Raw genomic sequence first — 18,036 nt, forward strand, 5'->3', positions numbered from 1 at the left:
TTACCACGTCCCGATTGCTGTGGCCCATCAAAAGTTTTTGAGAATCGCTATTTATATAAATAACCGACTCTGTCATTTTCAGTTCATAGCCCTTCCCTTTGGGCTTTCCTCAGCCCCAAGGGTGTTTTCAAAAGTTATGTCTGATGTCGTCAAAGCCCTTCACCTAAGAGGCATCCAAATTATACCGTACCTGGACGACTTTCTGGTAGTTGCTCCCTGTGAAGAGACCCTTCTGTCGCACCTAGCAGATGTTCAGAAATTTTTTACCACCCTAGGGTGGATAATAAATTTCAAAAAGTCAGACTTAAATCCAGCACAAAGCAAAACCTTTTTAGGGGTAACATTAGATTCCCATCGATTAATGTCTTTTCTTCCACAGATCAAACAGATCGAGCTCCAGGAAAAAGTCTCGCTTTTCTGCAGCCAAAAATCCACAACAATAAGGAACCTCATGACCATTCTAGGTATCCTTACGTCCACGATCCAGTCAGTAAGGTGGGCCCAACACCACACAAGACCACTTCAGGCGTTCCTCCTATCTTCCTGGGATGGCACCTCCTCGGCCCTAGAAAAGCGAGTATTGATTCCGAAATCGGTAAAAACATCTCTTCTGTGGTGGAGAATCAGAAAACACCTTCAGACGGGTGTTTCCTGGAGACAAGGAGATCAAATGATCATAACCACAGACGCCAGCAGCATCGGCTGGGGGGGGTCACTCAGGCGGGAAAGTGGTCCAAGGCACTTGGGGAGCGGATCTACTACAAGCCTCCTCCAACTTAAAAGAACTCTCAGCGGTATACAAAGTCATAGTCGCTCTCTTTACGCCTACATCACCAAAAAATATAAAAGTCTTCTCAGACAATACTACCGCGGTCGCCTATTTAAACAAACAGGGAGGAACCAGGAGTCGCTCCCTAGCAGCCGTAAGCGAAAAAAATCTTCTCCTGGGCAGAGAGCAACCTGATTTCCCTTACAGCCTTACATGTCAGAGGAGAAGAGAATACTTTAGCCGACTTCCTCAGCCGTCAAACTCTGAAAGAGGGAGAGTGGTCCCTAAATCCACAAATATTTCACCAATTGTGTCTCAAGTGGGGGACTCCAGAAATAGATCTGTTTGCAACAAAGTCCAACAAACAGACCAAACAGTTCTGTTCCCTCTCCCAAAAGGACCAGCCATTATGGATAGATGCCCTATCCCGACCATGGCCAAACTGCCTTCTCTATGCCTTTCCTCCCTTCAGCCTAATACCGAAGTCTCTGATAAAGGTACAGGAAGAGAAGGCCAAGGTAATCTTTATAGCCCCTCACTGGCCGAGAAGATCCTGGTTCCCCTTACTACTTCACCTTTCAGCAGGGGAATCCTGGGTCCTCCCATCCATTCCGAATCTCCTTCATCAAGGCCCAGTAGATCACCCAAGCGTCAAAAACTTGAACCTGAGGGCCTGGAGACTGAACGCAACACTTTAAGAAAAAAGGGACTCTCGGATTCAGTTATTTCTACTCTTATGCTCAGCCGGAAACCCATAACATCCAGAATTTATATGCGGACCTGGAAAGCCTTTCAGAAATTCGCGGGTGACGCGAGTTTGCCCAACATTCCTCAAATTCTGCAGTTCCTTCAAGCCGGACTTGACAAAGGCCTCAGGCCAGCAACCCTTAGAGTACAGGTATCAGCCCTTAGTGTGTTTTTGGACGTCAAGTTGTCAGAATCCTCTTTAATAAAGCGTTTTCTCAAGGGCGCAACGAGAAAGACTCCTGTAGCCCGTCCTACCATTGCTCCCTGGGATCTTAATTTAGTACTGTCTGTACTAATGTCTCCCTCGTTCGAACCTATAGAAGATATATCCCTGAAACTTCTGACGTTGAAGACAGTATTCCTTACGGCCATTACAACGGCTAGAAGAGTCGGGGAGATCCAAGCCTTTTCATATAAACCTCCTTATCTGACAATCTTCGATGATCGCATAATTCTGAAACATTGCCCAGCCTTCCTACCTAAGGTAGTGTCTAGATTTCACTGCGAACAAGAAATATCACTGCCCTCGTTCTGTCCTTCACCAACCTCGGAAAAGGAGAAGAATTACCACAACTTGGATGTAAGAAGGGTGGTAATCTGCTACCTCAACAGAACTTCATCGTTCAGGCACTCAGACCAGCTGTTCTTACAGTACCAAGGGCCCAACAAAGGTCACGGGGCAAGCAAACCTACGATATCAAGATGGATAAAAAATATGATCCAGTTAGCTTACCTGCAGAAAGACCTCCAACCCCTGGTTGGAATAAGGGCTCACTCCACCAGAGCGGTATCATCCTCATGGGCGGAGGCAACATCTGTATCATTAGAACAGATATGTAGAGCCGCAACCTGGGCCAATCCTATGACTTTTTTCAATCACTATAGGCTGGATATCCTTAAGAACCAGGACTTATCATTTGGGCGCAGGGTACTTTCTGCTGCTGTCCCTCCCTAGATCCTATTACTCTGTTAATCCTCCAATAAGTGCCGTTGTGGAGGCGTTAGGGAAAATAAATAATTACTCTTACCGGTAATTGGTTTTTCCAATAGCCTCCACAACGGCACTGGGATTCCCTCCCTAAAATATTATTACATGGGTCTAAGTTTGTAAAGACTTATTGTTTTCCTTCTAATGATGTAATTGTCCTTGGTTATTAATACAAAATTTATCTTGGCATCACTTCCGTGTCCTCTCTTATTGACTGACTAGGTAAAGGGGAGGAGGTTCTTAAATCTTCTGCTTCTACGTCGTTGTTTCCTGTCCGAGGCGGGGACACTCCAATAAGTGCCGTTGTGGAGGCTATTGGAAAAACCAATTACCGGTAAGAGTAATTATTTATTTCCCTGGTTCTTTTCTGGCCCTTTGTTTTTATTGCATGTAAACAATCTCTGCCCCTCCCCGGGCACTGCTAAGGGAGTAAATAAAAGAGCTGCCCTGAGTGACATGTCTGCCTGCTGGGAGACTCAGCAGCATGTTGTATGTGTAGGACTACAAGTCCCAGCTGTATAATGACACTGCTAAGGGAGTGAATACAAGAGCTGCCCTGAGTGACATGTCTGCCTGCTGGGAGACTCAGCAGCATGTTGTATGTGTAGGACTACAAGTCCCAGCTGTATAATGACACTGCTAAGGGAGTGAATACAAGAGCTGCCCTGAGTGACATGTCTGCCTGCTGGGAGACTCAGCAGCATGTTGTATGTGTAGGACTACAAGTCCCAGCTGTATAATGACACTGCTAAGGGAGTGAATACAAGAGCTGCCCTGAGTGACATGTCTGCCTGCTGGGAGACTCAGCAGCATGTTGTATGTGTAGGACTACAAGTCCCAGCTGTATAATGACACTGCTAAGGGAGTGAATACAAGAGCTGCCCTAAGTGACATGTCTGCCTGCTGGGAGACTCTGCAGCATGTTGTAAGTGTAGAACTACAAGTCCCAGCTGTATAATGACACTGCTAATACACACAGGATCTTCCCCCTACCTTCTTGTGCAATGCTCTCTCTAGTCCTTCAGCTCCTGTGCCCAGAATTGTCTCCTCACTGCCTGCTGCAGCTAGCCAGTCTGTGCAGCTGAAGGGGTTAAGAATCCTAGGAAAGAGCACACAGCCTGCAGTGAAGGGGGGCGTGGCCAGCACAGTGACATCTCGTTTACAGGCTTGTAAACTAAGTTTATCAGAGCAGGGAGAGAAGCTGACATCACAGGTCATGTGACCCTCAGTGAAATCTGAGAAACCAGCCACCGGAGATAAAGTGAGTTAATTGGAAAGCTGTTATATTTGCCCAGTTAGGAACATAGAACAAAAAAATAACTCGGACAACCCCTTTAATAATCCTATTCTTATGCCAAAACCCGCCTTCATTGGTTTCTGGGAAAGAGATCTTAAGACATCCCTGTCTTTATCTGAGCAGTCCAAACTTTTTAAGCTTCCACATATTTCATCACGGTGTGTGATCATCCAGGGGAATGAATATAAAATTCTGACGAGATGGTACAAAACAACAGATAGTACATATAGATATAATAGCTCAAACTCTGATATTTGTTGGTGGAAAGGAGAACGGCACTTTATTTCATATATGGTGGTCCTGCCTACCCATCCTAAGCTGGTGGGAAGATTTGTTCAGAAAAAGTACCAAAATATGCAACACATCTATCCACCCCTCCCACCAACTAGCTCTGTTAGGCCTGCGTCCCTCAAACATAATTTCCAATATTCCACCCTTATTTCATAATCTCCTCAAGGCAGCTCGCCTTCTTATAGCATGCTTTTGGTTAACAGCAGAACTCCCCTCACATGATCTTTGAATAGGGAAGATAGATGCAATATATAGATTTGAGGAAATAACTGCAGCAGAGGCTTCCAGAACTTTTAGATTCAAGACTAAGTGGAGGGTCTGGGAGGCCCACAGAGGCTTTAATCCCCAGTAATACAGAACTATTTAAATGCCAACTGTTCTTACCATGAAACCAGATTATCAAGTTTTTGATGACATTACTGCTATACTCTCAGCTTGATATGCATATGTAGTTGTTCATACCACTTATTCAACTTATGTCAATGATACCTACTCTGTTTATGTACTTTTTTCAAGTACTGTTTAGTGTTGTTGCTACTGTACGATATGCTTACAAATATATGTATCACACCATTTACTTTCAATAAAGTATTGATTGCATTATCATCAAGAAATCGTTGCCCAAGCAGAAATTATTTCAAGTTCCAAAAGAGAAAGTAATCACTGGGAGCCAGGTCTGGACAGTAGGGTGGATGGTTAAGCTGCATGAAGCTACATTCCCTGTGATTTGTAAGACTTGTGAGCTGCGCATTGTTGTAAAGCAGCAACACACCTGCAGACAACATCCCACTGTGTTTTTCTTTGATTGCCTCATCTAATGCCTACATTGTTGAAGCATAGGTATCTCTAGTAATTTTTGTCTTGTGTGGCATGAATTCTTGTAATAAAGCGCCTTCTGTATCCCAAAAAACTGGTGACATGATCTTTCCAGCTGACTGCTGCACACAAAATTTCCTTGATGTTGGTCACTACTTTTGCTTCCCTTTGTATGGAATCTTGTTGGTCTCGGGATCATAGTGGTTAGACCCCTGTTTTATCACTTGTAATAATTTGAGAATAGAAGTCTCCTGGCACCCACCAGGAACTGACCCTTGACATCATCAAAACATCATGAATTATACTGGAAACTGTGCTCTCTGAAGACTCTTCAACATGTCACCCTGGACGGAAGTAATCTTCAGTTGATTCCCTACCCCATTTAAACTCCTTGGCCCAAAACTTTACTTGGTAGTACAAAGGTGCATCATCATCATCGTATACAGCGATCTTCCTTTCATGGATTTATTTAGGCTTCTTTTCTTCCTTTGTAAGGAATTTAATCATGGAACAAAGCTCCGCATCCCTTTCTTTGTAGACCCGCACTGTGCTGCCCTTGCCATCCTGTCAGTCAACTTTCTTTGCTTTTGTCAGACTGAACTGCTTCTGTGTGTTGCATATCTAGACCTATCTCAACCTGTACAGACAAGCTCAGCTCTTTTACACTGACAGAATATGCTTGGATATCTACCCCACTTATTGGATAACCCTTATAATAATGCTTATTTTGTACTACATGTGTTGCTTTTTACTCACTTTTTAATGTTTTTAATAAAAATAAAAAATAAAATTTATGTTTTTATTTTTTAAGGGTAACAGAGGTTACTCTTGAGTATAATCCTCCTAGAAAAGGAAGCCTTTCATCTGACTCCAATCGAACAGTTTGTATGATTGGTCATGTGTCATCTCAAGAAGACAATATTCTTTCAGGAAGACAGTTGTGTCTAGGAAACCTTCTACTCTTTAATGGTAAGATTTAATATAGAAAAAAATGAAAATAGCTTTGTTTTGTTTTTTTCAATTGGAATGATTTATGGTTTTTATAATTTTTTTTATTTTTATTAAGGTCCTATTCTTGGCATAGAAGAAGCATTTCTTTTATATTGTCGAGGCCCAGATTTTACTTCATTAATGACTTGTAAACATGGAAATGTTATTATTGATCATTGCAAATATATCTCAAAAGAAATCCTGCAAAATGAAAAAATTCTCAGTTTTCTTATTAAAAACAAAGGAGTTGACCTAGCCTCTTTAGCTGTAAGTATACAGTAGATACCAAATGTGTTTTTTTTTTAACATATGTTAAATTGAGTCTGTTCAGCTGTTTTACTGCATAGTTAAGACTATATATAACTTTGTTGTGATAACTGTTATAAAAAAGATCCTGCAGCACATTGTGGCTTCTGTTAAATACATAAACCACATTGGTAGTGTGAATTGAGTATTATATACATAGAGAAGAGTGCAACCCTGATTGCTTGGTAACCTTTTCCTTGCTACAATTCTGTAGGTAAAACAAACCCATGTCATGTTAGTACTTGGTACTCCCATCAGAGAGATCCATTTGAAATTAGGTTCCACGGTCTAAAATATGTAAAACTGAAGTATCATTAATCTATCATGATAGAGTAACCACTTGACCCTTTTACTCTTGAAAAACTCCTATTACACCCCTATATCATGGAACCTTGGTGATGGGGGGGGGGGGGGGGGGCAAACATTCCATATGCATTCGATTTCTAAATAGCCTTCCCCTATTTCAAGCAGCTTTGTACGGTCTGAAGTCACTTTGCCTACCTTACTGTACTTGTACATCTGTATTCTGGACAACTAATTTAATCAGTTTCTATGAGGCGGTAAGTTCTAGACTTGACAGCGGCGAATCAATGGATGTCGTATATCTGGACTTCTCCAAAGCATTTGACACTGTACCACACAAAAGGTTAGTATATAAAATGAGAATGCTCGGACTGGGAGAAAATGTCTGTATGTGGGTAAGTAACTGGCTCAGTGATAGAAAAAAAGAGGGTGGTTATTAACGATACATACTCAGATTGGGTCACTGTCACCAGTGGGGTACCTCAGGGGTCAGTATTGGGTCCTATTCTCTTCAATATATTTATTAATGATCTTGTAGAAGGCTTGCATAATAAAGTATAAATTTTCGTAGATGACACTAAACTGTGTAAAGTAATTAACACTGAAGAGGACAGTATACTACTACAGAGGCATCTGGATAGATTGGAGGCTTGGGCAGATAAGTGGCAGATGAGGTTTAACACTGACAAATGTAAAGTTATGCACATGGGAAGGAATAATGCAAGTCACCCGTACATACTAAATGGTAAAACACTCGGTAACACTGACATGGAAAAGGATCTAGGAATTTTAATAAACGGCAAACTAAGCTGCAAAAAACAGTGTCAGGCAGCTGCTGCCAAGGCCAATAAGATAATGGGTTGCATCAAATGGGGCATAGATGCCCATGATAAGAACATATTCCTACTACTTTACAAATCATTAGTCAGACCACACATGGAGTACTGTGTACAGTTCTGGGCTCCTGTGAACAAGGCAGACATAGCAGAGCTGGAGAGGGTCCAGATGAGGGCAACTAAAGTAATAACTGGAATGGGGCAACTACAGTACCCCGAAAGATTATCAAAATTAGGGTTATTCACTTTAGAAAAAAGACTGAGGGGAGATCTAATTACTATGTATAAATATATCAGGGGTCAGTACAGAGATCTATCCCATCATCTATTTATCCCCAGGACTGTGACTGTGACGAGGGGACATCCTCTGCGTCTGGAGGTAAGAAGGTTTGTACACAAACCTAGAAAAGGATTCTTTACGGTAAGAGCAGTGAGACTATGGAACTCTCTGCCTGAGGAGGTGGTGATGTTGAGTACAATAAAGGAATTTAAGAGGGGCCTGGATGTATTTCTGGAGCGTAATAATATTACAGGCTATAGCTGCTAGAGAGGGGTCGTTGATCCATGGAGTTATTCTGATTGTCTGATTGGAGTCGGGAAGAAATTTTTTACTCCCCAAGTGGGGAAAATTGACTTCTACCTCAGTTTTTTTTTGCCTTCCTCTGGATCAACTTGCAGGATGACAGGCCGAACTGGATGGACAAATGTCTTTTGAACACTAAGGGTGCAAAGAACTAAGGGATAGTTTTGAAGGGGAAACAGGGAGGTCATATGCCAATAGGACACCTTGCTCTTACGACTAGCCGTCTGCGTCCTCACCAAGTTGCAGTTAAGTGGAGGCATGTAGCCTATGTCTAGCACATCACACATTTGTTTTATGGGATGTTCTCAAACAGGTTTGTTCACCCTCTACTTGATGCCCTTCCACAAAAAAAAAAAAAAAATTCTGCAACTGTCAATGGTTTGACTGCCCCCTTTCTTATTATAGTCTAGTATAGAAGAGTGACTTCTGAAACTTCATCATGTAGACTGTGTTCATAACCACTTAGTCATGGTCCGATCTTCTATTTTTTGTTACCTAAACTTGTGTATTGAAAACAGTCTTCTTTTTTTTGACCAATCATATGTCAAAATGACAAACAAAAAAAGCATTAGGCTGATGGAGGGAGTTTCTGTTGTCTTGTTGGCTTAAGCAATGAAGGCTGTACCCAGTGCCATGGGCCTAAAGAAGGGACAGTCTTTTTACAAGATTTAGAGCCAATGATCACCACATATTGGAAGATGGTGTAGCTGTTTAGGGATAGTTTATCTAAGGTTTATAGAGAAAGGGATAATACTCAGAGGGTAAGCTGGGCAGTCTAAAGACCACTGAGTGCTCAACTCAAATGATAGACACTTCACTGAGAAGAGACAAAAGAGCTGTAATAAAATCGCTATGGCATATTAAAGGTTTTCTTAAAGTACAGTGCCACTTTAAGGACTGTTTCATGCCACATGTTTTGTTTCTATTAAATTGACCAGTATTAATTTAAAAAAAATATCATTTTAAAGGGGCTTGCCACCTTCTGGCTACTGTTAATCAATGTATATGTAAGAAAACTGTTACTTACTAATATAGCCTTTGATTGTATTCTACGTAATTTTTTGTATTTCATAATGTATGTCTCCTTGTTGAACAACTGTTTTCTGATGTCCACACGTAGGTCCTGTCCATGAAATGGCTGCGAATGGAGGGTCACGTGACCAGGAAAATCACTTGGTCTCCTCTATCAAATTCACTGCTCCTGTACTAAACGTCTAAGGGTGCTGTCACACAGCTCAGTTGGGTTGCAGTTGTGACACAGTTGCTACATCAGCAAACATGCATTCACAACACAGTTTTTGATTGGAGCCATAGATTGTAGCTAAATTGAAAACTGCGTTGTAAACACATGCTTTTTGATGCAGAAGGTGCATGCAGTCATTTGCAAGCATTTCCTGCACCTTAACTACAGATAGCATGTGCAGTATTTCAGTATATTGAACCTACTATTATAGCCTTTGCTGATATTTTGTGCATTTTGCTATATTTCATAAGCCATATCCATTTGTTCCCCAGCACTTTTGGGCTGTCCACACTTAGCTCCTGTGCATGAAATGGCCGCTGATTTAGGGTAATCTGCACTGTTTAGAGCAGGTGCAGTGTATTTGCTGGAGGAGATTGAGTCAAGTATATAGGAATGGAATGAAATTAATGAATAGAATTGAAATGAATGGGACGGCTTGGGTGTAATTACATCTGCTCACTGCTGCGGATGCGATGGCGAGCAGGTAAACAATAAAGAGGAGGCAGCGCTGGCACGGCGTGCGCCGCCTTTTCAGCTGATTGGCGGGGGAGCCGGGTGTCAGACCCCCGCCGATCTGATATTGATGACCTATCCTTAGGATAAGTCATCAATAAAAATAACTTGGACAACCCCTTTAAATTGATTACATACAATAACATTAGTTTTTTTTTAGCGATTTTTTTTCTTTTTCTTTTTTTTAAACCATGAAAAAAACTTCATGACTGTCTTTCCATTTACACTCCCTGAAAAATTCTACCAGCCGTAGGACAATTGCTTTGTTTCCAGGTAGAAATTGTAAAACTGGATCTGGATTTAATAAAAAAAAATAATAAAATGCCAATTTAAATACAAATTTACCATCAGTTTATGGAACATATCCAGTTTCTCTAAAAATGGATTCTGTTCCTGGAACAAAAAGCATGATGTGAAAGAGGTCTAATTGGATATAGCCCCTATTGACAATAGTCTGCATTGTGGGTGTTGTCTTTTAACAGTATGATTAGTTTTTATATGGTTAGACCTGCCAGGATCGGTTAACCAACCCTGGTGACCTGCAGGTAAAGTATCCTGGTGGCAGTAAAGGTTCACCATTTTCACATTTGAGTATATAGAGAGGACATCAGACTGCAGCATTATGCTGGACTCTGAGTGACACCTTGCTTAAAGTGTAACTGCCATTTCACTGCCAAAAATGAAATTCCTAACGTGATGCTGAAGGGAAGATATTCATGAAGCTTTATTTTTCAGTTAATTTTACCTTTCTGATGTCTGTATTCAGCCCTTAGCACCCATTTTTCTCTGAACCTCTATTTCAGCATCTTCCTAAGATGGCCTCTGCTGCACTTCCTGTGGTGATCTTTGCCATGTCCTTGAGGCCATCCTGTATTTCTCTTACTTCCCATAACCCCTTGCTCTCCTCAAATGAATTAGCGGACCAATCAGAATGCAGATAACTTCCCCCACTACCCCAGAGCAGTGTGTATCCTCTCACATACAGCTAACAAGAGACAAGCCTTGCATTACATGAAATCAGTAAGCATTTGTTTTAGCCTCTTAATAGTTAAATTAAAAGGTTTTTAGAAAACATTTTCGGAGATATATATATTAACTTAGTATTTTATTTTTAGGGGTTAAAGATAAAAAAAAAGCAATTTTTACATTGTTTTGTGAATTTTTTTTACGGCGTTCACTGTGTGGTAAAAATAACGTAATTTTATTATTTTGGACACTACACTGATGATGATGTCACATTTCTATATATTTTTCTTATTTTTTTCTCTCCTCTTGTCAGCTCTGCAGCTGCTCCCTCATTCTCCTCCACACTGACAGGAAGGGGGGTGCTGCTTTAGCTGCTCATATCTCTGGTTTGGTACCAGCTATAGATATGGGTTTGCATTGTTTGAAAGTTCAGTATAAGGGAAGATATCACTGAGAGAAATCGGGATACTGTAAATGCAGCTGAAAGTGAAAGTAAAAGCAGGTTTTACCCGCTATTATTCCCAACATGATTTCTAACAGTGATTTCTTCTCTGTTGCTTGGACTTTAGCTGTCATTCTGGTCTTGTATGAAAGTCTGGAATGCCAGCTTTCAAACAAGACCAGTGCATGTTTCTAGCTGCTACCATTCAGGAGAAAGCAGCATCTAATGCAGCCCTCCCCCCTCCACTTTATGCCCGAGCCCAGGCACTCAGGGCTGTGCTCCTTCTCCCAGTGCTCTCCCCTGCACATGACAACGCTGTGAGAAGAGGCCTGCTCAATGTGAAAGTGACACGCATTTCTGGGTGTTTTTATGAGGTGAAAGTGCAAAAGATTAAATTATAAAGCACAAAAGCATTTATACATCAGGGTGTACTATACTTTTAGGGTATAAAATAATTTAACTGCAGTTACACTTTAATAGCAAATATAATGAATTAGAGACACTGGTAGCTGAAGCTGGGTGAACAAATACAGAAAAACTAAGTGTTCACCTCATAGGGAATAGAAGGGTGAAATTGCACTCCTGTTTCACTTGTAATAGCTTGTTAAAGTGAAAGAATCATGATAAATAGGGCACAGTAGTATGAAGTATAACGCGTATATACTGCTGTAGAACTTCTCCTGGGACATGAAGTGTGGTGGACAACCGCATAGAAGATAGAAAGTGGTCGCTACACAGTAAAAATAGGGGTGAAATTATAATCCTAACTTGCCTATAACCACATGTTAATGTGAAATATTAATGACATACAAAGTTTAGTGGTATTAAAGAGGTTTTCTGAGAGCTTAATACTGATGACTAGAGATGAGCGAAGCGAGCTTTAGATGCTACATCTGAAGCCGCTTTGCTAAAAAAAAAAAAAAAGTTATAATGCTGTACGGAGATTCGCTGAAGTTGCGCGAGACTTAGTTGATTAACTTCGGTAATTGATTATTACAGTGAAAAAACTTGGAACCGAACTCTGCTTCGGTTCTGAGTGGATGACTCAAGTAGCCTGGCTCAAGTGCTAGCTCAAGTAGTCTATATTTGATTTCCTCATGAGTGTCCAATACTGGCTTGTATAGGAAAGTTGGCTTATGCCGTCTTTAAAGAGGACCTTTCACCGATTATGACAATGTGAACTAAGTATACAGACATGGAGAGCGGCGCCCGGGGATATCACTGTACTTTATATTATCCCTGGGCGCCGCTCCGTTCTCCCACTATGCCCTCCGGTATCTTCGGTCACTAAGTTATGGTAGGCGGAGTCTGCCCTTGTTCTGCTGTAGCGCAGGCCAATCGCATTGCAGAGCTCACAGCCCGGGAGAAAATAACCTCCCAGGCTGTGAGCTCTGCGCTGCAATTGGCCAGCGCTACAGCAGAACAAGGGCAGATTCCGCCTACCATAACTTAGTGACTGAAATCTCCGTCTACCATAACTTACTGAGCGAAGATACCGGAGGGCATAACGGGAGAACGGAGCTGCGCCCAGGAATAATAGTAAGTGCAGTGAGATCCCCGGGCGCCGCTCTACATGTCTGTATACTTAGTTCACATTGTCATAATCGGTGAAAGGTCCTCTTTAACCGCCTCCGGACCGCCTAACGCAGGATCGCGTTCCAGAGGCGGCAGCCCTGCGCACAGTCACGCATATATGAGTCATCTCGCGAGACGCGAGATTTCGCTCAAAGCCGGCCCGCGCATGCGCATCGCGGGCCGGCAAAAGTTAGAAGAGTATTTCGTCACCAGCCTGCCAGCCAATGATCGTGGCTGGCAGGCTGGCGATTTTCAAAAAATCAAATCACAAGCCAGATAACACATTATATTTGTAAATATGATGTGTTAAATGGCTTGTCTGCTCCTCTGCTGGTCCTTTTCATCGGTTGGTTCCAGCAGAGGAGCAGAGATCACTGTGAGTACCCACCAACACTACACTTAGCCCCAGATCACCCCCCATCACCCGAATTAACCCCTTGATCGCCCCTGTCAATCACCTAGTGAAAGGAAAAAAGTGATCAGTGTAAACTGTCACTTTTTTTTTTCACTGGTATTGACTGATAGGTTTTAGTATAGTTTAGGCCCCTTGGTTAGGTAGTTTAGCGTCAGTTAGCGCCCAGCCCACCGCACCGCAGTCACTGATTCGCTGATTAGCGTATCACTAATCAGCATTTGTACTTTTATAGTATCTGTAAGTGATCAAAACTGATCACAGTCAGATCTATAATAGTATTAGTGTCACCTTAGTTCGCCCTCCACCCAAAATGCAGTGTTTGCCCGATCAGGCCTGATCGGTCGCCCACACGTGCGTTCACCCACGCCCGCCCCGCCGCAGTGACAAAAAATGATATATTTTTTTGATCACTGCACAATCACTTTCCAAGCACTGCGGCGATAAAAAAAAATCAGTTTTGATATTTTTTATCAATCGCAGCGGCCTTCGGTACTTCGCTAGCCTCCCCTTTGTAAGACAGGCTTGCTTTTTTTCTTGGGTAGTCTCAGGGAATACCCCTAAATTTAGTAGTCCAAATGTCAAACGGGGTATTCTTCTGAAGAGGCCTACAGGATTCTGACCCAGTCGGATGAGGAATGGGAACCCTCATCTGACGAATCTAGCGGGTCAGAATATGAACCTGTAGAAAGCAGTGGCACTCTGACCCAAAGTTCGGATGAGGAGGTTGAGGTCCCTGATAGAACCAGGCGTACCCGGCCCCTTGTCGCTAGACCACAGGTTGCGCAGGATCCGCTTCAAGAGCAGCAGAGTGGGGCTGGCTCTGTCGGATCACGTGGTGAGGCATACACCAGCAGCGCAGCCCTCCCTGGACCTAGTACCAGCACTGCCGTACAACATGGTGAAGTGGCGAGCACCAGAAGGGCAGTTGAAGCTGGTACGGTGGCACGTGCAGTAGTTACCCCGTCGCAGCCACCGCATAGACAGGCCCGTAGACCCCCTAGAGTCCCTAAGGTGCTGGCAAATCCTGATTGGCAGTCCCCAACTTCAGCCGCACCTGTAGTTCCCCCTTTCACCGCCCAGTCTGGAGTTCGGGTTGAGACAGCTCAGATCGGTTCGGCCCTGGGATTTTTTGAGCTGTTCTTGACTGCGGAGCTCTTGGACCTAGTCGTGGCAGAAACAAATCGGTATGCCACTCAATTTATATCCGCCAACCCGGGAAGCTTTTATGCCCAGCCTTTCCGAAATTAAAATTTTTCTGGGCCTTCTCCTCAACATGGGTCTAACCAAAAAGCATGAATTGCGGTCATATTGGTCCACGAACCCGATTCATCACATGCCCATGTTCTCTGCTGCTATGTCCAGGGCACGATTTGAGGCCATCCTGCATTTCCTGCACTTTAGCGACAACACCACCTCCCGTCCCAGAGGCCACCCAGCTTTTGACCGGCTCCACAAAATTCGGCCCCTCATAGACCACTTCAACCAGAAATTTGCAGATTTGTATACCCCAGAGCAAAACATCTGCGTAGACGAGTCCCTAATACATTTTACCGGGCGCATTGGCTTCAAGCAATACATCCCAAGCAAGCGCGCCCGGTATGGGGTCAAATTGTATAAGCTCTGTGAAAGGGCCACAGGCTATACCCACAAATTTCGGAACTATGAGGGAAAAGATCAGACCCTGGAGCCGGTCGGTTGCCCTGACTACCTGGGGAGCAGTGGGAAGACAGTCTGGGACTTGGTGTCACCCTTATTTGGCAAGGGGTACCATCTTTATGTGGACAATTTCTACACAAGTGTGGCCCTCTTCAGGCATTTGTTCCTAGAACAGATTGGCTGCTGTGGCACCGCGCGAACTAGTCGCGTGGACTTCCCCCAACGGCTCGTTACCACCCGTCTTGCAAGGGGGGAGAGGGCTGCCTTGTGTAACGAAGAACTGCTCGCGGTGAAATTGAGAGACAAGCGTGACGTTTACATGCTCTCCTCCATTCACGCAGACACGACAATACAAATTGAGCGAGCAACCCGTGTCATTGAAAAGCCCCTCTGTGTCCACCACTATAATTTGCTCATGGGAGGGGTGGACTTCAATGACCAGATGTTGTCTCCATATTTAGATTCCCGATGCACCAGACGCTGGTATAAGAAGGTGTCTGTATATTTAATTCAATTGGCTGCATATAATAGTTTTGTTCTCTACAGTAAGGTTGGGAGAACACGATCCTTCCTCAAATTTCAGGAAGAGATCATCGAGAACCTCCTGTATCCAGAAGGTTCCGTGGCCCCATCCACCAGTGTAGTTAGCCGTCTACACGAGCGACATTTCCCCAGTGTCGTTCCTGGTACCTCAACCCAACCGTCACCCCGAAAAAGATGATGTGTCTGTAGCAGGAGTGGAATAAGGCGTGACCTCTTAATTTTTAAGAAAATTTATTGGTGGTGCAGTGACCTCAGCCCCTCCCCTCCTACTAAGTGCTATTTTCATGGGTGGCAGTGGCAGCTTCACAGCCCCCTCCCCTCTCTTTTCATTGGTGGCATTGGCGGCCGTGTCACAGTAGGAAGTTAGGGATTCAGAAAACTGCTATAAAAAGGTATTCACTGGTATCCTAAGGATAAAGGATAAGTCATCAGTATACAAGATCGAACAACCCCTTTTAATTGTTCTAGGTACACTTGGAATTGGGGCTCTGTGGAGGCTATATAATCACATCCAGGGGTCTTTTGTTTTCCTTACATTGAAGATAGCCTGCTGCAGAATAAATTTTATGTCAAACTATTGACACTTCTATTTTTAGAGGTGTAATATTTTATTCTATTTTTAATATAAACTGTCAAATTTTCCACACCTGCCTAAAAATGTTGCTGGTTTGTGTATGTACATATATCTTTGCAACACATTTCTTAACATTGCCTTTATTGTGACATACTGTTAGTGTAGTAATTCTTGTTGCCTTAGGAAAATCTTGCCGTCGTGTATGATATGGAAAACCCATCAATTTACACAATTTACGAACCAGTAATCAGGATGAGAGGAAGCTTGAAAGCCACGTCATCCCAAAGACCATTTAGTACAAAGGAAGTTATAAGCAAATGCTTGGATTCCCAGTCACTAAAAATGTTAAATCCATGTTATGAAAAAAACATTCACAGTGTTCTGCATGAGATTGGTGGAATTGGAGCAATGGTGTTTCTCTTTGCAAGGGTAAGTTGTTTTTGCTTTAATTGTCTACTGCAAATAGATAAAAAAATTATTGAATCTAATAGTCAACCCCTCCTGACACACCCATTTTCACCTTCCCAACTGAGTTTATTTTTGCTAATCTGACATGGCAGTTTATGTGGTAATAACATTGGAATGTTTTTACATATCCAACCGTCTCTGACTGTTTTCTCGTGACACATTGTACTTTTTGCCAATAGTAAATTTGAGTTGATATTTTACCTTTATAAAAACAAAAATCCCAAGATTATGAAAAAAGTGGAAAAATGCACAGATTTAAAAATTAGAATTTCACTGCTCTTAAGGCTACATGCACACGACAGTATGTGTTTTGCGGTCTGCAAATTGCGGATCCGCCAAAAAAAAAAAACGGATGACAATGCCTAAAATGGACAAGAATAGGACATGTTCTATTTTTTTTGGCGGGGCTACAGAACAAACATACTGATGCGGACAGCACAGGGTGTGCTGTCTGCATTTTTAGCGGACCCATTGAAATGAAAAAGTCCACATCCTACCTGCAAAAGAAACCGGAACAGACACGGAAACAAACAACGTTCGTGTGCATGTAGCCTATGACTGATAATGACACTTCATAAATAGTTATAATTTAACATTCACCATATGTCTACTTTATGTTGGCATCATTTTGTAAATGTCTTGTGAATGTTAAAAGACTAAGAATTTTTAAAGCAATTTTTAATTTTCTTGAAAACATTTGAAGTCACTTTGGGTGGCTTGCGTATTTTTTAAATTTTTGCAGATTTTCCATTTTAATCCATTCATTCTTGTAACACAGCAAGGGCTAACAGCAAAACAAAACTAAATGTTTTTTTACCCTGATTCCACAGTTTACAGAAACACCCCACTGTTGTATGTACACACTGCAGGGCTAAGAAGGGAAGGAGCGCCATATGGTTTTTGGAGGGCAGATTTTTCTGGAATGGTTTTTGGGTGCCATTTCAAATTTGTAGGGAACATACCTATACCAAAAAAGTGGAGTCTAAAATGGCTCAAAAATAATAATCTTTATTAAATAAATATATATATATATAAAACATGGTAAAAATAGAGACGAAATACATAAAAAATAAAAGTGCGGGTTACACCTGAGGGACAATATGGTAGGGCTCTCAATGCAGAGGGGACTACAATAGCTATACATACTTAACCATCAAATGGTAGTCAATGGAAACAAATAAGGTATATAAAAGCGTCAAGACCTGTGTCTATATAATCAAATGCATTTAACCCCTCTCTCAAAAAGACAACAAACAAGATGTATAACCAGTCCTTAAATACCCATGAGTGGAACAATCACCTCAGGAGAACTGCACACCCCGACACGCGTTTTGGCAACACCTTTAATCTGGGAGCCCTTGCTCTATGTTGAGTTGGCTTCCTTTTGGGGGGATTTGATGTTGCCTACTACATTTCTTGGGCCATTAATTGCCTTTGTGTTGCGTAACCTGTATACGTATATTAACCATATTTGTAGGGACCCTGAGATACCTCTACAGTGGAAGAAGTCACTTCGTTTTGGAAACTAGACACCTCAAGGAATTTGAGGTGTTTACTGAGCACTTTGATTCTGCAGGTGTTTCATGTATTCCTGGACTCTGCTACCAGTTAGATCCCTGCCTGCTTGCCTTGACTCTCCTGTTGCCGACTCGCATTGCCTGACCTGTACCTGTGCCACCTTCCCTGACCTTTTGCCTGTCCGACTTTGCCTCTAC

At 42.4% G+C, this 18,036-nt stretch overlaps 1 protein-coding gene across 2 annotated transcripts in view; it reads left to right on the forward strand.

Moving 5' to 3' along the window:
- Positions 1 to 18,036, forward strand: part of LYST (lysosomal trafficking regulator) — a 736,927-nt gene that overhangs the window by 178,803 nt on the left and 540,088 nt on the right. For both annotated transcript variants that reach the window (XM_040429442.1, XM_040429443.1), the window contains exons 14-16: positions 5,720 to 5,877; positions 5,975 to 6,165; positions 16,037 to 16,282. In XM_040429442.1, the coding sequence (XP_040285376.1) occupies positions 5,720 to 5,877; positions 5,975 to 6,165; positions 16,037 to 16,282 (595 nt within the window). The remainder of the gene's footprint in view (positions 1 to 5,719; positions 5,878 to 5,974; positions 6,166 to 16,036; positions 16,283 to 18,036) is intronic.

Source organism: Bufo bufo, chromosome 4 (assembly GCF_905171765.1).
Source record: "Bufo bufo chromosome 4, aBufBuf1.1, whole genome shotgun sequence".
Lineage (NCBI taxonomy): Eukaryota > Metazoa > Chordata > Amphibia > Anura > Bufonidae > Bufo > Bufo bufo.